The sequence below is a fragment of the Phocoena phocoena genome, chromosome 11 (genome assembly GCF_963924675.1).
Source record: "Phocoena phocoena chromosome 11, mPhoPho1.1, whole genome shotgun sequence".
NCBI classification, from domain to species: Eukaryota; Metazoa; Chordata; class Mammalia; order Artiodactyla; family Phocoenidae; genus Phocoena; species Phocoena phocoena.
Genome location: NC_089229.1, coordinates 10,318,503 through 10,341,901, shown reverse-complemented (window position 1 = coordinate 10,341,901; position 23,399 = coordinate 10,318,503). Strand labels below are relative to the sequence as shown.

The following is a 23,399-nucleotide window of genomic DNA, read 5'->3' as shown; positions in this document are numbered from 1 at the left end:
TATCTTACACACGGAAGGCCAGCAATAACTATTCACGTTAGAGTGTCACATAAATATATACTACTAAACTCAAATGTTCCCAACAGGATTTCCTTTAGCTGAATCCCAAACGCCACTAGACACAAGGGGAAGTGAGACAGGGGAGAAATTGGAGTAGAGGAGCACGTTGCTGGGTTACCCTCCTTGCGCAGACGAAGAGTCTCGATGGGTCCTTAAGCTTAGTTCCACGACAGTTATCACCTCTAGGTAACAGACAACGAGGGAACGCAAAGCAAAAACGCGGTACAAGGAGTTGGGGCGTGGCACTGCTATTCTAAATGGCTAAACTAAGGCCCTTGACCTACATATCGGCTTGTGTTGGTTTGTTTTATAACCCACTCCCTAACTCTAGGGTTTCTTCAGGAGCCCAACCCACGCCCATGCCCGATTCCGACCACCACCCACAGCGCTCAAGGCTGCACGAGTCCCACGACTCTCTCCTCACATCACAGCTGGCTTCATCTTTGCCTGCTCCAACCTTAACGTCCAAAGTCGGCGGGCGCCTTTTCTCAATGGCCTCTCACTGTATTGGACTAAGCCTCAACTTTTACACCCAGTAAGTTTAGACTTTTGAGGGCGGAACGTTTGAAGACTTTTTTTTTTTTTTTTTTTTTTGCCGCAGGCAAACCTCTTGCAGCTAAATCCACGATCAGGCCCCCCGATATCCGATTTTCCCTTCTTGCGAGAGGGCGGCCGAGGAAGCTGTCAGCCATCTTTTGAGTGGCATTACTTCTTGTTTCAACTACTTTGCCCATCCTTTATTACGCCGAAATATTTAATGTGTTTATTTCTAAATTTTTGCGAGTATTATAGAATCACCTTCCTTATGGAGCCTCTATTTGAAGGAGGAATAATGTATGGGTTTGTTGCTTTCGCCCTTCCAAACATGGCTGCCTTAGGTTTCCGGCGGCTCCGGAAGAGCTTCCGGTTTCCCGGCAGCCTCGAGGGGGCTGGACTTCCGGCGTCAAGAGGCAGGCGAGGCCCGCCTTTTCCGTTCTTTCCGGCCTAGGTCCGCGAGCGGCGCAGCCATGTCGTATCCTGCAGACGATTACGAGTCTGAGGTAATCTGGTCTTGAGCGTGTGCTGAGCTCTGCGACAGGGGCAGGGCTCTTTGGATGCTGGGCCCCGCGGGGAGACGGTGTCCGGGCCTCTCCGGGAGCACTCGCGGGCCGCGACCAGCCCCAGCCAGCCTCCCCGCTTGCGCGTTCCTCATGCCGTTGCCACCCGCAGCTCCCGGCTCTTGATCAGCCCGTCTCGGCCCGCCCATCTCGTGTGTCCGGTCCCCTGGTCCTCTCCTTTTCCAAGTCCGGGAACGGAGGCTAGTTACAGGATTCTGTGTGTCTGTAACTGCACTCTGATTTCTTATGGTCTGGGTTCAGTCTTGTCAGGCCCCGCAGATTCCCACAGCCTCTTGTGCTTTGCTCTACCCTATTGCAGCCGTAACGCGGTATTGTCATTGTCTGTTTATTCTCCCTTTTCTCACAGGCGTGTGAGTTCCTCAAAGAACGAGACTGTGTCTTACCCACCTTTGTATCCTTAGAACCTAGAACGAGCATTTTGGATTCACGAGCTGGTGACTGTCTTGTCTGTGTCTCTTTCGTTTCTAGGCTGCCTACGATCCCTATGCTTACCCGGGCGACTATGATATGCACACAGGTGAGTCTGCAGGTTTGCCTGGCCAGCTTCTAGGGATTGGCACCTTTTTGGGTGTCTCAGAGCAGCTCTGACGGGCACCTGCTTAAAACTAGGTCTTGATGGTCCAGGTTTAGAGTCAGTTACTAGCTCTCACCAGGAAAGCTATTAAACCAGGCCTTATTCATGGTCCACCTCAAAGTCTCAGAAGGGAAGGGTTACTGTCCTGACTCTGGTTTCCTTGTTGACGCTGAAGAAGAAAATCTTGTTGTGAAAAATTAAAGTAATTGAAACCAAGTCCAAGTGAAATCTTTTTTGGAAGGTTTTTGATGTTTCCTGAGTTGTTACAGTAACTTGGTTTGATTTAGCACTTAGTAAGTGCCATGTGTTGTTCTGGGTACTTGGGGTGAAGTATTTCATTTACCCCTTACAGCAGTTCTCCAAAGGCATAAATTAACATTACAGGTGAGAAAACTTGAGGACAGAGAAGTTTAGTTACTTGCACCAAGTCATATGGGTAGAAAATGGCAGTCATTCATTTATTCAAAAAATATTAAGTGCCTACTACTTACTGCCCTTCGCACAGTTCCCCCCTCCCCCCCATAACTGTTCCAGGTCCTGAAGGTACACCTGGGTGCAAGACAGACAGGGTTCTTGCTTTCATAGACGTTAGGTTCTGGTGCGGGAAACAATAAGCAAATAAATAACTTCAATAAATAAAATAAATAAGTAATGGGAAAATGTTCTGAGCAAACAGGCCCGTGGGGACTGGGAGTGATATGGAGAGGGTTTATATTTCTGAGTGTTTAAAAGGGAACTATACCTGATTTTATAGACTTGAGTTTTGTTTAGCGGATGGCCTTGCCCTTTTGTTACGTTCTGCGTGTGGATTTGAAGTATTTATTGTATCTAATCTCTAGGAGATCCGAAGCAGGATCTGGCTTATGAGCGTCAGTATGAACAGCAGACCTATCAGGTGATCCCTGAAGTGATCAAAAATTTCATCCAGTATTTCCACAAAACTGTCTCAGACTTAATTGACCAGAAAGTGTATGAGCTACAGGCCAGTCGTGTCTCCAGCGATGTCATTGACCAGAAGGTGTATGAGATTCAGGACATCTATGAGAACAGGTATGGACCATTGGCTGAAATGATCTCTTACTGGGTGAGACTGGCTTAGTAATGCAATCTCTAAAAAGGGGTGATGTTTATTCATTTCTCTGTAAAGAGAGTGCCCAAGGGGTTTCTGTGATTCTTTGGGGGCTAGGGACATGTTATTTTGTTGAACTCATTGCCCAGAACTTGTACAAGGCCTAAAATAATACCGTCACTATCAATAATTATAATAGCAATAATATGTATGATCATTATAGATCAGGCAATGTTCGGAGTGCTTTTTCTGTATTTACTGATTTACCCTTCACAGTAACCCCATGAAGTAGGTTCTGTTGTTTTCCTCATTTTATAGATGAGAAAACAAAGCACAGAAAGGATAAGTCTCATAGCTAGCTAAGTGGATGTGCTGAATTTTGAACCTGTCCAGTCTGTCACCAGAACCTAATTTCTAAACTGTGCTGGACAACTTCTCAACACAAAACAGGGTGAGCCGAGCTCTGAGTGGTTGCTTCTGGTTTTGAGGGGACGGCCCTTATGTAATGGGCGTTAGAAATGAGACAGGTCAGTCAGATTTGGATAGTCAGGAAAGACTTCGTCAAGGAAGTAGGGTTGTGAAGCATCTTGGGCAGCAGTGTTTGCGTTGGATGCTTGTGGGCTGTTGTGGCATCAGACTGCAACAAATAGACTGATTTGCTTCCATGTTTGGAGAGGGAGAGGAGGCACAGTGCTCCAGGAAGTGGAAGGGGAGGTGGAAAGCTGAGGGAGGGGGGTGGGGGTGTCTAAAAGGTAGTTCTCAAGTCAGGGAACAGTAAGCAGTGAAATATGACTAGAGTTCATGATACAGAGGCAGGAGATGATCCTGAAGAGCTTGGTAGGTGTCTAGCTGATGTAAAAGAAATGTTTCACCTTATTAAGAAAGATTGTCTGGGGTGTAGAATTGGGTTGAGGAAAGTTGTAGACTTGGAGGCTCTGGCCCTGGCTCTGTTTCCGTGACTTCTTCCTTTTCCGGAGTTTGGGTACTTTTTTATAAAATATGAGGATTGTCTCTTCTCAGATCCTTCCTGTTTTGGAGTTCTAGAATATTTTTTCTTGATTTTCAGCTGGACCAAGTTGACTGAAAGATTTTTCAAGAATACACCTTGGCCTGAGGCTGAAACCATTGCTCCACAGGTTGGCAACGGTAGGTGTGAGTGTTTTGTGTCCCATGTGTTGGATGGGGTCCTATGACTGAGGCTCATTAGAAAGCTCAGGACGATCTGTGTCTGTTTTGCTCGCCGTTTTATTTCCCCAGGGTTTGGTACATAGTAAATTCCTTAGTAAATAACTTGTTGAATGAAAACTGAATAGATGAAGAGGGGACAGAGGTGTTTCACATGTGGTGAAAGCTGAAGTTGGGATTTTTGTCTTGACTGGTTTCCTTTTCCCTCCGTAATTTTTGGGGTCATTACAGTTGCTCCAGAATGGGCTCTCTGGCCTCCTCTCACATTTCACTTTCTGATGGTGTCTTTTATATATGGTGTGAAGTAAGAAGAGCCAACTTCATTCTTTTGCATGTGGATAGCCAGCTGTCCCAGTACCAATTTTCAGAGAGACCATTCTTTTTCCATTGAATTGTCTTGACACTTCCCAAAATCTGTTATCACGTAAACGTAGAGATTTATTTCTAGACTGTCACTTTGATTCCGTTGATCTCTGTCTATCCTTATGCTTGTACCAACCACACTGTCTAAATGATTGTAGCTTTGGAGTAAGTTTTGAAATTGGCAAGTGTAAGTCCTCCACCTTTGTTGTTCTTTTTCAAAATTGCTTTGGGTCTTCTGAGTCCCTTGAATTTCCACGTGAATTTTAGGATCAGCTTGTCAATTTCTGCAAAGAAGCCAGCTTGGATTTCGATAGAAATTATGTGGGATCTGAAGATCAATTTGGGAGAGTATTGCCATTTAACAATATTAAGTCCTGTAATCCATGGACATGGGATGTCTTTCCATTTATTCAGGTGTTTGATTTCTTTCAACAGTGTTTTGTGGTTTTGCGGTTCGCGGGCCTCAGGCTCCGGACGCGCAGGCTCAGCGGCCCTGGCTCATGGGCCTAGCCGCTCCACAGCATGTGGGATCTTCCCGGACCGGGGCACGAACCCGTGTCCCCTGCATCGACAGGCGGACTCTCAACCACTGCGCACCAGGGAAACCCTGTTTTGTAGTTTTTTTTTTTTTTTTTTTTTTTGCAGTACACGGGCCTCTCACTGCTGTGGCCTCTCCCGTTGCGGAGCACAGGCTCCAGACGCGCAGGCTCAGCAGCCATGGCTCACGGGCCCAGCCGCTCCGCGGCATGTGGGATCTTCCCGGACCGGGGCACGAACCCGCGTCCCCTGCATCGGCAGGCGGACTCTCAACCACTGCGCACCAGGGAAACCCTGTTTTGTAGTTTTTTAACGTACAAGTCTTTCACTTTTGTTACAGCTAACATTTTTTGAATACTAAACAGTATCATCATCGTTACTCAGGTTTAGAACTCATTCTTTTTTTTTTTTTTTTTTTGGCCACACAGTGCGGCCTGCGGGATCTTAGTTCCCCGACCAGGGATTGAACCCGTGCCCCCTGCATTGGGAATGCAGACTCGACCACTGGACCTCCAGGGAAGTCCTAGAACTCACTCTTTTTTTCTTTTAATTTAATTTATTTTTTATACAGCAGGTTCTTATTAGTTATCTGTTTTATACATATTAGTGTATATATGTCAATCCCAATCTCCCAGTTCATCCCACCATCACCCCCCTGCCACTTTCCCCCCTTGGTGTCCATACGTTTGCTAGAACTCACTCTTAAATGTGTTTTCATGTTGCTCAGACATTACGCTCTGTTTAATATTTTGCCTATAAAGAATATAATATTGTGTATGTTGAGCACAGTAGGAGTCCTGTAATACATGTTTTTAAACAGGTAAGGATTCACAGGACTCAAAGTATAAAAGATTTGGTATAAAAATCCCCCTCCCGTTTCTATCCCAAGTTGTTCATTTTTCTCTCTGGAGCCATCTAGTGTTCACCATTTTCTTGTTTATCCTTCCTCTGATACTCTATGCATATATAAGCAATTAGGAATAACTTGTTCCTTTTTTACAAAGACTAGATAGATGCTTCTTTCTTTCCATTTTTAAAATTTATGATATTTTTGGAGAGTATTCTGCAGCTCCAGGACTCCCAAGACCCCCCCCAGGTTTGATTATTTGCTAGAAGGATTCATAGGACTCAGTCCGACAGCTGTGGGGCTTTCTATGGAGCTACCAGAGCAGATCATTACAGACTCAATGTCCAGGCATTTTATTGGGGGCTGGTCGTGTAGGCACATCCTCTGCCTAGCATGTACTGAAATTCCAGACTCCCGGAAGGAAAGCAGGTGTTCAGTATAAACCATGTTGTTTGCACGAACAGTTGTTAGGGATAGCAGACCACCCTTATGAGATTGGTGGGAAACCCTCCTGAAATCTAGGTCCCAGATGCCAAGCAAGGACCAACTTTACCAGCAGGCCTTTCTAAGGCTAATAGTCTCAGACCTGTATGTTAACTTCTGCACAACATTGATATCCAAAGAGCTCATCCCCGCTTTTTAAAAAATTAATTAATTAATTAATTTTTGGCCGTGTTGGATCTTCGTTGCTGCGCGCCAGCTTTCTCTAGTTGCGGCCAGAGGGGGCTGCTCTTCGTTGCGGTGCGCGGACTTCTCATTGCAGTGGCTTCTCTTGTTGTGGAGCATGGGCTCTAGGCGCACGGGCTTCAGTAGTTGTGGCACTCAGGCTCAGTAGTTGTGGTTCACGGGCTCTAGAGCGCAGGCTCAGTAGTTGTGGCGCACGGGCTTAGTTGCTCCGTGGCATGTGGGATCTTCCCGGACCAGGGCTCGAACACGTGTCCCCTGCATTGGCAGGCGGATTCTTAACCACTGTGCCACCAGGGAGGTCCCCACCTTCTTTCTTTTTAATGGTTGCATCATATCAATAGGATACATTCCTTAAAATAGGATGTCTAAGTCAAAGATCCCCATGTATTTGCAATTTTGATCCTGTCATATCGCCTTCCATGGAGCCATTAGTATTTACGTCTTGGTTAAGCAACTGTATGGGAAAAATATCTAAGTGGTGAAGGGAAACGGGCCTGAATGAGATTAAGATGAGGTTGAAAGGATAAAGTGGGAAATGAAGTTTCTCGTTGCATGTATTCTTGGGGTGTAAGTGTTAGAATTTTGATGTTGTTTGGTTTCTGAAATCACATTTGCCACTTTACTTCCCACCACGGGCTAAAACTGCCAGAAGACCCCGGTTGTTTGGTGGATTACTAAAGCACCCCTCTGCCATCTCTTTCAGATGCTGTCTTTCTGATTCTGTACAAAGAATTATACTACAGGCACATATATGCCAAAGTCAGTGTGAGTATCTAAACGTTGCTGGCAGTTTTTAAACTCTATGCCATTTTTGTCCCTGGAAAACAGTTGCTAGTTTATATTGGTTCAGTGTCCAAGAGTGGTTGGCATGTTTTCTGAGCTTTCTTTTAAGAAAGGATGGAGGGAATGATAGAACCCAGAAAGCTGTGTGTCTGTTTCAGGCAAATGGTACCACTGCATAGCCTGTCCATCCTTTTTAATTTCTTTATCCCCACAGTTCTTGACTGGACACTTATCACATGCACTGGGTTGCAGAACATCATCCTAAAAGTGTGTTCCCAGGTACCTTCGGATGCCTCCGCTTGGAATGCCCTTGCTTTTTCCCTTCAGTGCATTGCCACTGAGCCTCCTGCCCTCTGACAAATACATACAACTGTCGCTGTGTGCCAGGCACAATTCTAGGCACTTGGCACACATCTGCATGTCTCTAATCCCCATGGTGATCCTGCAAAGTAGGCAAACTGAGGCGCAGAGAGGTTGCTTTTCCTCAAATTCGTGCAGCTAGTAAATGGCAAAATTCTTTGAAGCTAGGCCTGTCTTATTGTGACATCATTGTTTTTTCTACCACACTCTTCCAACTTTGGGCACTTGCTGGATTCTTTTCTTCCTGATTTCTGAATTTTAGAGTGCCCTAAGTCTCTTAAAATACTATCTACACTGTTTACAGGCATACCTTGGTTCCAGACCACTGCAATAAAGTGCACATTGCAATAAAGCCAGTCCCATGAATTTTTTGGTTCCCAAGTGCATGTAAAAGTTATGCTAGGGACTTTTCCTGGTGGTCCAGCAGTAAGGAATCCGCCTTACAATGCAGGGAATGCAGGTTCGATCCCTGGTTGGGGAACTAAGATCCCACATGCCACGGGGCAGCTAAGCCTGCGTGCCACAACTGATGCAGCCAAAAATTTATTTTTAAATAAATAAATAATCTTAAAAAAAAGTTATGCTACACTGTACTGTAGTCTGTTAGGTGTGCATATAGCATTGTATCTTTTAAAAATGCACATACCTACCCTGGTTCAAGGCATTATTATCTCTTGCCTGAATGACGGCATAACTGCTCACCTGGTGTCAGTTTCCACTCTTGCCCACTTACGTTTATTCTCAACCTAGTAACCATGGTGATCCTTTTAAAACATAGTCTCATCAAGTCACCCCCCTCCTCACAATCCTACCGTGACTTCCCATCATACTTAGAATAAAATCCCAAGTCCTAGTCATGGTCCTGCTTGACCTGGCCCCTGACTTCCTTGCCAGTCTCATTTCCTGCATCTTTCCCTCCTTCCCTTGGCTCCTAGCCATACTATGTGACACTTCAGAGCACATATCACTCTCTGACATTGTCTTATTTACTTGCGTTTTGCTTGCTTCCCTCACTAGAGGGTAAACTCCAGCAGGGCACGGACTTTGTCTTGCTCGCTGCTCTAATCCAGTGTCTGATCCCCCACGTTGACACGTTAATTGTTGGAGCGTGTATGTGCGTGTGTAAATTAAAGAAGCTGCCACCACAGTCTCCTTAGGGTATTTCCATCTAAAGAGTTCCCAGCTTCTCACACTCACTCTCATCCCCCTGAGGGTGACTTGACCTGACAAGAGCTCTGGCCTTGGCCCAGGAGCCCGCCACCATCAGTGGCGGTAGTTGAAGGAGTTCTTGTTGCCAAAGTAATGCGGGGGGCCATGTTTTTCTGGCATCCCAGTGAGCTCTCTGACTACCTCATTTGATAGAAAGTAAAGATTCTCTTCTACCATTGATGCTATGGCTCAGGTACTTTGCAGGCTGGGCTAGTAATAGCCAGCCTGTATAACATGGCTTTTGGCAGAACGTGGCATCAGAACCCATAGTATGGCTGGTTGCCACCTCTGATCTTTCCTCTGGTCTGTAGATGAAGATTCAGCAGAAGTTTGTTGACCCCGTGATCTCTTCACTAGGTACCAGATGGGGCAGTTTCACGTACGTGATGGGGGGGAGTTGGAGGGGGAGGTTTTCATTGAAAGAGCATTTACTGTATTAGGCACTTTCACCTCATAATCTCATTTTTCAGAGGGATTAAGTACCTTGTCAGACCCCACAGTTAGTAAGCAGTGGGGCTAAGACTCCAAGGCAGTGTTCTTTCTACTCCATCACAAAATACACATACATCACGTTGTTCCCCAGCTCAGAAATCTTCAGTGGTTCTAAGTTGCCAGCCACATGGAGTCTAGATCAAGGGTCAGCAGCCTGCTGTGTACGGGGCCAGATAGAGAGTATTCTAGGCTTTGGGGGCTGTAACGGTCTCTGTCGAATCTATTCAGCTCTGTAGCAGCCATGACAGTGAGTACACATGGCTGTGTGCCAGTTAAGGTTCTTATTTACAAAAACAGGTGATGGTGGATTTGCTGACCCCCGGCTTAATTCTTGTTTGGCACTGTAAGACCTCTGCATTTCTGGCCCAATGTAGCCCAGTGTAGCATTGTCTGCCTTACTCCCTAACCTTCAAGCACCACGATTTTACTTCTTTGCCTTCATTAGTCCTGTTTTTCCTGAAACACCTTCCCTTCACTCCTCTGCCTTGCCAGATCTATATGCCTGATCTTGAATGGTCAGTTAAAGCTTTTGGTATAAAACTTGACCATTGGCATCAGGTATTCAGTGCCCCTTTGAACTGCTGTAGCACTTAACTATCTTCCCTGTCACTCGAGTGCTCTCACATGCTAAGAAGGGGAGAGCTGACGTCAATTCTCATATATAGTTGACCCTTGAACAACACGGGTTGGCACTATGCGGGTCCACTTATATGCAGATATTTTCAATAAATATTTATAGTGTTATAGGATCCACCATCGGTTAAATCTGCAGATGTGGAGGGTCAACGATACATTATACACAGATTATACACAGATTTTTGACCAAAACCGCTGTGTTTTCAAGGATCAGCTGTATTTGTTTTCTACTGTCAGTGGCAGGCCATGAGTAGAACGCATTTAGATTAAATGTGTCCTTTCTCTGCTTTCTTTACAGGGGGGACCCTCCTTGGAGCAGAGGTTTGAATCCTATTACAACTACTGCAATCTCTTCAACTACATTCTCAGTGAGTCTGAGGTTATGAGACCTCGTATTGGCCTTCAGTTCTTTTTAGCAGATTTTAATGTGTAGGTGGGAAGAGGGGGAAGTCTTGTGGTTCATAGTCCTTTTAAGAGAGAAATTACAAAATGCGTTCTGCAGCCTTACTGAATGGGCATATAGTCATTGATCGAGTCTGACCTTTCTGTGGTCTCCTGCCCAGATGCTGATGGTCCTGCTCCCCTCGAACTCCCCAACCAGTGGCTCTGGGATATCATCGATGAGTTCATCTACCAGGTATCTGGTCAGCCTTGGCCTAATTTGAAATAAATGGTCCAGACAAGGAGCAGCTGTTACCATTGTTTGTGTTGTTAAAAAGATCATGGTATATAGCCACCCTAGGCTAGTGTGAAATACCCTGTGGAAGTGGCCTCTATGTTGTGGTGTTTTGAATCAGTGAGGTCTAAGAGCTCCATTCTGACCTCAGAAGTCTGGAGAACTGAGCTCCTGACATTCACCACGTTCTTAACTGACCTTGAGAGGTGGTCTGGCAGGAAGAGCACAGGTTTCCAGGCTTTGGAGTCAGCTAGGAGTGGGTACTTGTCTGGGGGCTGCTACGTGGTGGCTCTGTAGTGATGATGTGTTACTTAGCTCCCTGAGCCTCACTTTCCTCGCCTACAGGAGAAAGCGTCTATATCTTGATGGTGGTGCTAATGATGTGAGTATATGTTGGATCAGAATGAAAGAACATTTTTATCAAAAGGGAAAAATTACCTATCTCAGAGTGCTGTTGCTAAAAACCATAAAATAATTGATTTTGGAAAAACATCTTTTCCATGTTTTACAGGGATGGCACAGTTCTTACTAGGTATTTCAGGAGAAATCAGTTTCCTAATAAAGCAGTTATTTGAGCCCCACGGATCAAAGAGACTTTGAGTACAGAGTGCTGATAAGTTGTGATTGGTGAGCTGAGGAAACCTTCCTAGGGCTCTTTGAGAGAGAGGCTTCCTGCTCAAGACAGGCTTCAGTCCTTTGTGCAGTGAAGGCCACAAACCACACTGGCCTTGTTTGCCCTCTCTGGCTCCTTGGCTTATTATTTGGCGTAATTTTAGAAGATTGGCTGTCCTGTTGGCTAGCAGCAAGTCAGCGAGGATCATCTGTGCTAAGGTTCTTCATCCCGTCTTAAGATAATCCTAATTCCCTGGGCTTAACTGGTGTTCTCTTAAGGGGTTTAAGTGCTCCTGCTTCTAACAAAGACTGTCCAGTGTGGGCCAGGTGTGATTCCCCCAGCCAGTCTTTGTGAAAAGTGAGAGCACTGGAAGCCGCTTAAGAAGAAAACACCAGTTAAACCGCACAGGGTGAGGGGCTCTTCCCCACCGCTCTCTTCTTTATTCTTGTTTTTTGTCTTTTTTAAAATTTAAAAAAAAGCCAAACTTTTTGCTCCTTATTCCCCACCACTCTTTTCATTTATTTGTATTGATGCAGCAATATATGTGTGTGTTGCTATTGTTGAGATTTTTTTTTTTTAACTGCAGGTAAAGTGAAAGTGTCTTCCTTCCTTGCCTTTGCAGAGGCGTCAATTACTGTCTGGAAAGATAGTCATCGTATAGAGACCTGCCTTGTTCTTTTGTGCCATGTACATGGTGTACCACTCTTCTGGTGTATGTGTTACAGATAAAGTCCATTTCTAGGGATGATTATAAGTAGAATTGTTGGCTGAAGGATATTCGCTGTTAAAATTGTTTTATAAATTTGTTTATTTATTTATTTTTGGCTGCATTGGGTCTTCGTTGCTGCGCGTGGGCTCTCCCTAGTTGCTACTCTTCATTGTGGTGCGTGGGCTTCTCATTGTGGTGGCTTCTCTTGTTGCAGAGCATGGGCTCTAGGAGCACGGGCTTTGGTAGTTGTAGCACGTGGGCTCAATAGTTGTGGCTCGTGGGCTCTAGAGCGCAGGCTCAGTAGTTGTGGCACACGGGCTTAGTTGCTCCGTAGCATGTGGGATCTTCCTGGACCAGAGCTTGAACCCGTGTCCCCTGCATTGGCAGGTGGATTCCCAACCACTGCGTCACCAGGGAAGCCCTTAAAATTATATTAACTCAGATCTGTAGAGTCACAATTTGCGTGCAATAAAGTGTACCAATTTTAAGTGTACAGTTGATGAGATTTGACAAATGTATACACCACCACAATTAAGATATGGAACATTTTGTCACTTTGGATTTTAATGAATAGTAATTACTGCCCTCCTAAAAGGCTGTGTCAAGTTACACTACTACCAGCAGCATTTGAGAGCAAGTTTTCTCTACCGGATGGGATCGATCTAATTTTTGGCAGTTTGATAGGAAAGAAATGGTAATCATTTTAATTTACATTGCTCTGAAGAGATTGAGCATTTTCCCTGCTAATTGACCAATTCTGTTTTTCTTCGAAGTGATCATCAGTATCCTTTGCCCATTTTTCTATTGGATGATCTTGTTCTTTTTGGCTTATGAGAATTCCTTCTATATTCTGGATACTATTCTTTGTTTTGTTTTGTTTTATAAATTTATTGTTATTTTTGGCTGTGTTGGGTCTTTGTTGCTGCGCGTGGGCTTTCTCTAGTTGAGGCGAGTGGGTGCTACTCTTCGTTGCGGTGTGTGGGCTTCTCATTGCGGTGGCTTCTCTTTGTGGAGCATGGGCTTAGTTGCTCCGTGGCATGTGGGATCTTCCCAGGCAAGGGATCGAACCTGTGTCCTCTGCATTGGCAGGTGGATTCTTAACCACTGCGCCACCAGGGAAGCCCCGATACTATTTGTTTATTATAAATTTGGAAACGTTTTCTCCTGCACTCTTGGAGGAGGATGATATTTTAGAGTTGAAAAGTAATCTTAGGTTATCTAGAACCTAGATTCTAAGTCCCTGGTTTCCAAACCTGTGTATGCACCAGAAATCAACCAGGGAGCTTTTAATTCTGACAGAGTAACTAGGTCTCCTATGCTAGTCTCTGGGTGACAGATGGAGCCAGCCCAGTGCTGGTCCCAGATAGAAACCCTGCCCCAAACAAATAGCTGTGGTATGTACCCTATATGTGCCTTACACTTGTCCAGGCTCTGTGGTTGGGACAGGGGTGACTCAGACTGGGTTCCTGTCACAGGTGAATTAATGGTCAGCTCTGGAAGGGAAGACACACATGCAGGTACCTGCCCCATCTCTACCGTGTATGAGTAGATCTGTCGTAAGCCACCTGATTCTGGTGGCCAGGCTGATGGCACTGTGATGCCCAGAGACGTTAAGTAACTTTAGACTATGTTTGACTCCAAATTGAATGTTTTTTTTTCCACAAATTACCTCTCATTTTGGAGCTTTTTGCTTAGCTGTGGAATAAATAACATAGTAATGAACAAAACCACAGCTTAATCAAAGATGGCTTTGAAAGAACCAGTAGTGCACAGACTGGTGTAGCGGGAGAAGTGGTAGCAGTAGCGTGTTGTGTGCTGTGCTGTCCCTTTGGCGTTAACGCCACTGCTGCACATTTCCCTTCTTCCTCAACAGTTTCAGTCGTTTAGTCAGTACCGCTGTAAGACTGCCAAGAAGTCAGAGGAGGAGATCGACTTCCTTCGTTCCAATCCCAAAATCTGGAATGTTCACAGTGTCCTCAATGTCCTTCACTCCCTTGTAGACAAGTCCAACATCAACCGACAGCTGGAGGTGTACACAAGTGGAGGTGAGTGCTGCCTTCCATCTGTGCCTCGTGAGTAGAGGCCGCGGGTAGTGCAGAGGAGCGATGGGCTGCTCCTCTTTGGTATTTGGGTGTGAACAGGAGCCGACGGCTGATTTGGGGGCTGCTGGGCTTGGCAGTCTGTTGGCCGACAGACTGAACAAGCACTTCCTGAGAGCTGCGTTTGTAAACACTTCTACTCCCTCTCCAGGGCCTTTGTTTAGATAAGCACTTCTCAAACTTTTTGGTGTGAGGACCACTTTACAGTCTTAAAAGATTAAGAATCACAAGGTTTATCTATATACAGATCTTGTTACAGTGAGAAGAGTGGTGTTTTTGCAAACCTCTTTAATGTCTGGCTTCATAGAAGAGAGCTGGAGTCTTGCTTCTTCACTCAGTCTGTGGCAATGTGCTGTTTTGGTTGAAGTATCTGAGGGAAATCTGGCCTCACACAGATATTTAATTGGGACAGGGAAGAGAAACTCAATAGCCTTTACAGGTAGCCTGGCTCTTCTCTGGTTCCGCATCAGAAGCTGACAGCGGGTAGTTTCATACAGGTTAGTTGCAGTGTGGAATCTGAAGCCTTATCAGTGAACTTATACTTTGTTACATTAAAGTTTATTGGTTTATCCTGCAGCTTGAATGAATTTTTTTACCCATGCGTGATTTTGTAAAATACTGATTCATTGAGCTGTCAAGATTTTCTGAAAGTTGACACATTTTACTGTACAGTTTTTTGGTTGTTGTTGTTTTAATTATTTATTTATTTTGGCTGTGCCAGGTCTTAGTTGCGGCATGCACGCAGTATCTAGTTCCCCAACCAGGGATCGAACCTGGGCCCCCTGCGTTGGGAGCTCAGAGTCTTACCCACTGGACCACCAGGGAAGTCCCAATTATACAGTTTTTTGAAACCACATCTGTTACTTTGACCATCAGCCTTATCAGATAGGTCTTCATTGGGGAGCTGTTGAGTTCATAGTGGCAGATAGAAGTTTTATGAAATTCTGATTTTTACTTAAAAGCTCAAGTTTTCATTGGCAGCAAACACTGCCAGTTGTTTTCATTGGCATCTTAACAAGCTCACTGCACTCATTTTTGAGAAAATACCCATGTCTCTATTCATAGTCTGTGTATCAGTTATTTTGTCAATTAAAAATGGGGTTTTGTGGGGAAAAGGAAGTGGCTGGTTCTTTTATTGCAGGTGAGTGGTGGTAAAGAATACAGTGATGACGGTAGAGTTTGGTGCCACTACCCGATTGATGCTAAGTTGTCCATAGTTTTACCCGCGTTGTTTTTGCACCATCAGTGCAAATGTCAACTCAGTGAGAAAGGCAAATAGTATCTTAGGAAGATAAATAGGAACACACCTAAATAGTGTTATTAGGAAGATAGCTTTGATCTCATGGACTTCCTGAAAGGAGGGGCCTTGCCAAGTAACTCTTATTGATGAGAGGGGTCCTCTCATATTCTTAGGTGTGTATGGATGGCGTGGGGGGGGGCTGCCACACCCCTTAGGTGACTTAGAAATGTAAGCTTAGCATAAGGCCAGGCATGATGTTTCTTGGTATTCTTTCTAAGGCAGTTATTCCCTATTGCAGGAAGCTTTAGAGACTGGCAGTAGATGGAGAGTTTACTGAGGGTAAACTTCAAGGGTCAGGCTTGCCCTCCTTCCACTGCCTCTGCTGAAGTGCTCACAGTGTCCGTGTGTCTCTCTCAGGTGACCCTGAGAGTGTGGCTGGGGAGTATGGACGGCACTCCCTCTACAAGATGCTTGGCTACTTCAGCCTGGTGGGGCTTCTGCGTCTGCACTCCCTGTTGGGGGATTACTACCAGGCCATCAAGGTGCTGGAGAACATCGAACTGAACAAGAAGGTAATTCATTCCCTGCTTCCTCAGGCCCACCTTCCCAGAGCCAGAAAGTCTGTCTGTCTGCTTCAAGAGCGACTCTGATCTATTATTAGGACAGATTTCACGGAGAATAAAAGAGGATTCCTCCCCAGGTCAGTGGAAAATTGAGACAAGAACTGGGAAAACCACTGCAGGGAAAATCTGAACCTGGACCAGGTGGTTCCTCTTTGGTGCTTAAAACGTTCAGCAGCCCTTTGATTCTGTTTTCAGACCAGACTGATGCTGGCAGATTTCTACTTTTCAACTTGCACTGAAGAATTAATGAAAGACTTACTTAGTTCTAAGGCGGCACAGGTGATGATACGTTAGCAGTGGTTGTTTTCCTAGCCGCAGAAGCTTGGTACGTTTTTGCTTGACGTGTGTGTATCTTATCTGTCCTTTCTCTTATAGGGCTATTTGGAAAAGCAAGGACTAGAAAGCAAGAAAGAATGTGAAAGTGAGGTGTAGATGATTTTAGAGCTGAAAGAAATTTTAGGGTTACCTGGTCCAGTCCTTTTCTGTTACAGGCAAGAAAATGGAGTCCTCAGGTCACATCATCAGTAAGTGGTACGATCTGCACTCAGAGCCTCTGACTTCAGAGCCAGGATTCCTCCGGGTAGTTCAGGGCCTCTGCAGGGAGCTCTCAGTGCTTCCACCTCAGCCGACACTAGGCCCCAGCAATTCTCAGATCCTACCTGGGATGAATTGGTCTTGAGAGTCATGGCTGCTGCTTCTGCCTCCTTCCACAGAGCATGTATTCTCGTGTGCCCGAGTGCCAGGTTACCACATACTATTATGTCGGTTTTGCATATTTGATGATGCGTCGATACCAGGATGCTATCCGGGTCTTTGCCAACATCCTTCTCTACATCCAGAGGACCAAGAGCATGTTCCAAAGGACCACGTACAAATATGAGATGGTAAGGAGGCCTCTGACCAGCTGACACACCTGTGCCAATAGTTTTTGGGTAAATGCCTTCCAAAATGTTGCTCTTCTATGTGCTTTTTCAGTAGGATGATTTTTTAATGGCTAGCCTACTTAAGTGTTTTCTTTGTTACACCTATTACTTCGGATCATTAACACCCTGATGATAAGGACAGGATTTTTGTTTCACTTTTATTCCCCAGCGGTGCCTAGAGGGTTCACTGTGCTGTGGGTGTTTAAAATCAGTTAGATGTGGGTACTGCCCTCAAGCAGTTTGCCTGGAGGAGGGTGGATTCAAAACATGCATAGAATTGGGAGCCGGTTTCTAAGCAGAGCGGAGGTGTTGAGACTTGGAAGTGTGGGCATGTAGTGGCACAATAAATCATTTTGGCTAGAAGGCAGGAGAACAGTCCGATTGGGGTGTTAGAGTCTGGGGTGACCTTCACGACCCAGCTGAAGTATTTAATCTTTATTCTGGAGGCATTAGGTGCCATCAGAGAGTTCTGGGTGAATCGATCATACTTGGTGTGGAATGATTGACCTGCCAGTGATGTGTAGGGCGGATTGGTGAGACCGAGGCAGACGTACCAGTAAAGAGTCCAGGAAACAACTACAGAGGACCTGGAACTAGGCCGGAAGTTCCGTAGAGCTAGAGGGAGGATTGGAGGAGACATTGGGAAAGTTAGCTGAAGGGTGTAAGACAAAGGGAGAAGTTAGGAGGTCTGTACAGAGTGTACTTGGGAGGATGGTGGGGACCTCAGAAAACCCATTCATTTGGCCCTGCACCGATCTCTCCCCCACCCCCAGATTAACAAGCAGAATGAACAGATGCACGCCCTGCTGGCCATCGCCCTCACCATGTACCCCATGCGCATCGATGAGAGCATCCACCTCCAGCTGCGGGAGAAATACGGGGACAAGATGCTACGCATGCAGAAAGGTGACCCACAGGTCTACGAGGAACTTTTCAGCTACTCCTGCCCCAAATTCCTGTCACCTGTAGTGCCCAACTACGACAACGTACACCCCAACTACCACAAGGAGCCCTTCTTACAGCAGCTGAAGGTGTTTTCCGATGAGGTGCAGCAGCAGGCCCAGCTCTCAACCATCCGCAGCTTCCTCAAGCTCTACACCACCATGCCTGTGGCCAAGCTGGCCGGCTTCCTGGACCTCACTGAGCAGGAGTTCCGAATCCAGCTTCTTGTCTTCAAACACAAAATGAAGAACCTGGTGTGGACCAGTGGCATCTCTGCCCTCGATGGCGAATTTCAGTCAGCCTCTGAGGTTGACTTCTACATCGATAAGGTATGACTGCCCCTGGGGCTAGGTTCTCAATGCCCACTGTTCTGGGCATCTGGGACACATCATTGAACAAAATCAACAAAGATTTTTGCCCTTGTGCTGGTATTCTAGTGTTAAAAAAATGACAAAGGGGCTTCCCTGGTGGCGCAGTGGTTGAGAGTCCGCCTGCTGATGCAGGGGACACGGGTTCGTGCCCCGGTCCGGGAAGATCCCACGTGCCGCAGAGTGGCTGGGCCCGTGAGCCATGGCCACTGAGCCTGCGCGTCCGGAGCCCGTGCTCCGCAATGGGAGAGGCCACAACAGTGAGAGGCCCGCATACCGCAAAAAAAAAAAAATGACAAAAAGTGTTATAATTAAGCAAGCATGTAGTAGTTTGGAAGTTGCCACGTGCCGTGGGGTAAGTTGGGGTAATGGTGGTGGAAGGCACAGGCTGCAGTATTAAGTAAGGTGCTCAGGGTAGACTTTGTCGAGAAACTGAAACTAAGACTTGAAGGAGGTGTGGAAATTAGCAAGCAGTTACCTGGAGGAAGAGCATTCCAGGTGGAGGGAGCAGTTAGAGTAAAGGCCCTGAGGCAGGAGCGAGCCCAGACAGCTGCAGTGTGGCTGGAGTGGCCTGAGAGGAGGTTGTGGTGGGAGATGAGGTCGGAGAAGCAGGGGGGAGGGTGCTTAGTAGACTGCTGGAAGTCCTTCAGTGGGTGGGAAGCCATTGTCCTGACTTGTACCACCCTGGACTGGTGCTGCCTGGCTTTGAGCTTGATGCAGTGGGATTGTGCAGTGTGTGGTATTTCTGTCCAGCTTCTTTTGCTCAGCATTATACTTGAGAGAATCTCCATCCACCGTTGTCACATGTAGCAGTAGGTCAGTCATGCTTATTGCTCTGTGACGTGGGATGGTCCAGATTCTACTGCAGTTGCTGACCACGGTGTTTCCATTCTTCCACTCGTGGACATTTGGGTGGTTTTTGGCTGTTGAACAGTACACATAACGGTGTCTTTTGGGGTTTTTTGTTTTTGGGGTTTTTTTGGCTGTGTTGGGTCTTCGTTGCAGCATGCAGGCTTTCTCTAGTTGAGCTGAGTGGGGGCTGCTCTTTGTTGTGGCGCACAGGCTTAGTTGCTCCGCGGCACGTGGGATCTTCCCGGACCAGGGCTCAAACTCGTGTCGCCTGCACTGGGAGGCGGATTCTTAACCACTGCACCACCAGGGAAGCGCCTATGAGGCAATTTTAAAAAATATCCTACATTTTTGGTTGCTTTCAGAAAGTTGTTGGTCTACGATACACATATGTACACAACATCTCTTAGGGATGCACAACCCGAAGAGACAAATAACCTCACAAGACCTATACCATACATATGTGTGTGTTATCCATTGCTAACAACTACTTTTTATTTATTTAATTTAAATACTCTTTTTTCACAACGTTGTGAATCAACTATACTCCAATAAAAATTAATTTTTGGCTGACAGTTTTTAATGATAAAATTTGCATAACAAACTTCACCACTTTAAAGGGTATAATTCCATGATTATTAGTTTGTTCACCATGTTGTGCAACCATCTCTGCTATCTAATTCCACGACATTTCCGTTATCCCCAAAAGAAATCCCTGCCCATTAACAGCATTCCCCATTCCCCCCCCTCCCCCCCCCGCCATCCCTGGCAAATCAGGGATCTTCCTTCTGTCTCCGTGGATTTTTCTATTCTTGATATTCTCTAAAAATAGAATCATGAAAGATGTGGCTTTTTGTGTTTGATTTCTTTTATTGAGCATCTTTTCAAGTTTAATCCAGGTTGTAGCAGGTATCAGTACTTTATTCCTTTTTACAGCCAAATAATATTCCACTGTTTGGGTATACCACACTTTATCTGTTCATTAGTTCGTGGACAGTTGAGCTGTTTTCACTTTTTGGCTATTATGGGTAATGCTGCTATGAATTTTTGTGTACAGGTTTTGTGTGAACAGTATTCTCTTGGGTATATATACCTAGTTGTGGAATTGCTTGGCCAGTTTGGGTAGTTTGTTTTTGGAAGCTCATCTTGCTAAACCAGATCCTCTCATTTTAGACTTAATGGCTTTTTGAAGGCTTGGTGTTTGGCAGAACTTGGCTATCCCTGCCATGAACAGACTCACCAAAAGCGGAAACATGTCTGTTGGGGAAGTTTTTCAATGTTGTTTTTAAGTCATGTTTTTAAATATCAGAACTGTCTATCCCCTGCAGTATCATGTCAGCTAACTAAAGTCCTTTTTGAATTTATTCCCAATGCCTGACATGTACACGTTCTTTGGCAATATCAGTCATTTGCTCCATCCCTCCATCCCTTTTAGTGGCCCAGCTGAACTGGTTCCAACCATCTGGATGGTCTTTAATAAAATACTTCTCCCAAGATTTAGCAACTTGGTTATTACAAATAAAATTTTGCTGTGAGGTTATATTCAGGTTAAATTAATAATATGATTTAAATTTCCTACATGAAAATGTTTTTAATTGCATGTTTTTATTATTGTTCCTTATTGGTTCAGGTTTGTCTTTGGCAAATTACTTTCTATTTTTTTTGCTCTTTTCATCCTTGACTTGAAAAAATCCTATCAAAGAGATTCAGAAAGTTCTTGGATCTTAACCTAGATTATGTCATAATTTACAAGTAAAATGGTGCTCAACAAAACATTTTGAGCTAAAAAACAATTTAAAATCTAGACTGATTTGCAACTTTATACTCATAAACAGTGTATAAGAATAAAATGCTATTTTAAATGTTACTATTGCCAAAAGATTCATGTTTGTTAAAAAGACTAGAAAATAAAAAAAAAAAAGACTAGAAAATAAAATAAATGAATTAACAAGAAGAAAATAAAAGTCAGCCATCTAAACAGAAAGAGCAGCTCTTGACTGGTAGTGCTCTTCCAGAGGGTCTGTCTGGCACTTAGCAGCACTGCTGTTTGCAGGCCCGAAAGCGGCTCTCCCTCACCGCTCCTGTCTGGTTGTTTTTCTCATAGGACATGATCCACATTGCAGACACCAAGGTGGCCAGGCGCTATGGGGATTTCTTCATCCGGCAGATTCACAAATTTGAAGAGGTGAGAGGTCTGAGAGAGCGGTGTGTGGGCTGGGGACAGAGGTTAGGAACTGGGTGGGGAGTTATAAATTGTTTATTTCTCATTTCTGTTTTCAAGAAAGCCTGAAATTGGCCCTTTAAGTTTCTGAGCTAGACTGGCTGGCTGCTTGGGGTTTGGGGAGTGGGGTTGGGCCCGTAGGAGTTGCTGTGTCAGCCTTCTCTGGAGCATCTCTTTCCAAGATCTCCCGCTGGCGGGTGGCTGGCTCTCTTCTCCCTCCCTGGTATTTCCTAATATGGGTGGATTCACTGCCTGCTCTTACCCATCCCTCACCACTTGGCAGTTACTTTCTGACTTAGACAGGTCTGGCCAGTTTCTGCAAGCTGAGACCATGAAGCTCTGTTCTGACAGACTGGGTGCATTCCACATCCTGCCCTTGGAGAGGTCTTGTGGGTCACTTTTTGTGGCCGTAGCTAGAGCCACTGCGTCTTGGTGCTTTGAGTCCTCCAGCAGAGGTCACTGCTGTGCTGTGGTCCATGCTACCAGACTCCTCCTGCAGGATAATAATACAGCCCTGACAAGTCTAGTCACCCTGGGTCCCTTTCCTGTCTATAAAATGGGCAGAGCAGTATGGGATGTGTGTTTGTTGAGTGTGAAGGGCAGATAGAATAAGCTGCATGAATTGTGTGACACCATCAGAATGTCAGGTGGAGGACCTAACCGAGCATTTACACATGATAGTAGACAACTCATGCTCATGTCAGAGGGGCGGCCTGGCCTGGTGATCGTGCACACTGTAGGAAAAGGTTTGGTGAAAAAGCCATATCTGACTGGGCTTCCCTGGTGGCACAGTGGTTAAGAATCTGCCTGCCAATGCAAGGGATATGGGTTTGAGCCCTGGCCCGGGAAAATCCCACATGCCGCAGAGTAGCTAAGCCCATGCGCCTCAACTACTGAACCTGCGCTCAAGAGCCCACAAGCCACAACTACTGAGCCCACGTGCCACGACTACTGAAGCCTGAGTGCCTAGAGCTCGTGCTCCGCAACAAGAGAAGCCACTGCAATGAGAAGCCTGTGCACCGCAACGAAGAGTAGCCCCTGCTCTCCACAACTAGAGAAAGCCCGCATGCAGCAATGAAGACCCAACACAGCCAAAAACAAACAAACAAATAAATTTTAAAAAGCCATATCTGACTTTGCTTTTCTTTCTCTTCTAGCTTAATCGAACCCTGAAGAAGATGGGACAGAGACCCTGAGTATATTCATACTTGACACTACTCAGGAACCTATTTTGATGTCATCGTAGATGGGGAGTGTTTTTGCCACCATGAAGCCTTTACCTAGGTCAGCCATCAGCCAGTCAACTGAGTTGAAGTTTATTTAAATCAGGGAGTGAAATTTTTAAAGTAGGTCTCAATAAAGAATCTTCTTTAGAGTCAGATTTGTCATCTCCTTATTGTTGGGGAGCATCTGTGGACAAGGGCAGCAATATGTAATTTCCCATTTGTCATGAGATACTTCCTCCTGATGCATTCGTTATTGGTGTTTGAATTATTTAATCCCTGGATTCATAAAGCATTATACAGTATACAGGACATTTTCATATTCAGTATCTTATCTGCATCTCACAAGACTCCTGTGAGCATTAATGACCTGCCATAATTTGCGTGCATGTTCGTGGAAGTGCTGGGTTTCAGGAAGGAACTACTGAACACCTACTGCCAGGACTGTGCTGAAAGGAATCCATGTACATTGCCTATACTTCACAGCTCGAGTTTAGTGGGATCCCCATTTCACTGATGAGGAAACAGACTCGGGGAGTTAAGTGACTTGATCGAGATCACGTAGTTATAAGGAAAAGCAAAGAGTTGGCTCCAAACTCTACTGTCTTCTGCTCCCAGGTCTCCTGACTTTTCACACTGAAAACTTTGGTTTATGTCGTGGGCAGCCTCTCCCACCCTCAGTGAGGTTCGGAGCTACTGCTTGTCTGCCGGAACCTTCACGGCCAGTCACAGCTGAGTTGTGTCTGTTTTTCCCTCTCTCTGCCATCCCTCCCTTAGACAACCATATGGGATCTGCCATCTTGGGTATTTCTTTGAGATGGCATCTTCTGCAGCCCACACTGTTATCAGAGCCAATTTCTGATCTTTTCTAACAGCACAGATCATACTGATCTATAATAATAACAAACTTTACTGAAACATTGTCTCAGGTAACTCACACAACCTACCCATCAAAGGTCAAATGTCCCTGGAGCTGTAGATGCTTTATATCCA

General features: G+C 45.4%; 1 protein-coding gene across 3 annotated transcripts; it reads left to right on the top strand.

Moving 5' to 3' along the window:
• Window positions 1-1,000: 1,000 nt before the first annotated feature.
• EIF3L (eukaryotic translation initiation factor 3 subunit L) lies at window positions 1,001-22,555 on the top strand. Of its 3 annotated transcripts, XM_065888354.1 has the most exons (13): window positions 1,001-1,100; window positions 1,647-1,695; window positions 2,592-2,802; window positions 3,888-3,967; window positions 7,144-7,205; window positions 10,219-10,288; window positions 10,484-10,557; window positions 13,792-13,963; window positions 15,675-15,829; window positions 16,594-16,764; window positions 17,577-18,074; window positions 21,067-21,147; window positions 22,341-22,555. In XM_065888354.1, the coding sequence occupies exons 1-13, from the start codon at window positions 1,068-1,070 to the stop codon at window positions 22,377-22,379; spliced, it is 1,695 nt and encodes a 564-aa protein (XP_065744426.1). In that variant the 5' UTR covers window positions 1,001-1,067; the 3' UTR covers window positions 22,380-22,555. The 3 variants fall into 3 exon arrangements, with proteins under 3 accessions (XP_065744426.1, XP_065744427.1, XP_065744428.1); XM_065888355.1 differs by lacking the exons at window positions 10,219-10,288; window positions 10,484-10,557 and having other exon boundaries at window positions 1,068-1,100; XM_065888356.1 differs by lacking the exons at window positions 1,001-1,100; window positions 1,647-1,695; window positions 3,888-3,967 and having other exon boundaries at window positions 2,724-2,802.
• Window positions 22,556-23,399: the final 844 nt, after the last annotated feature.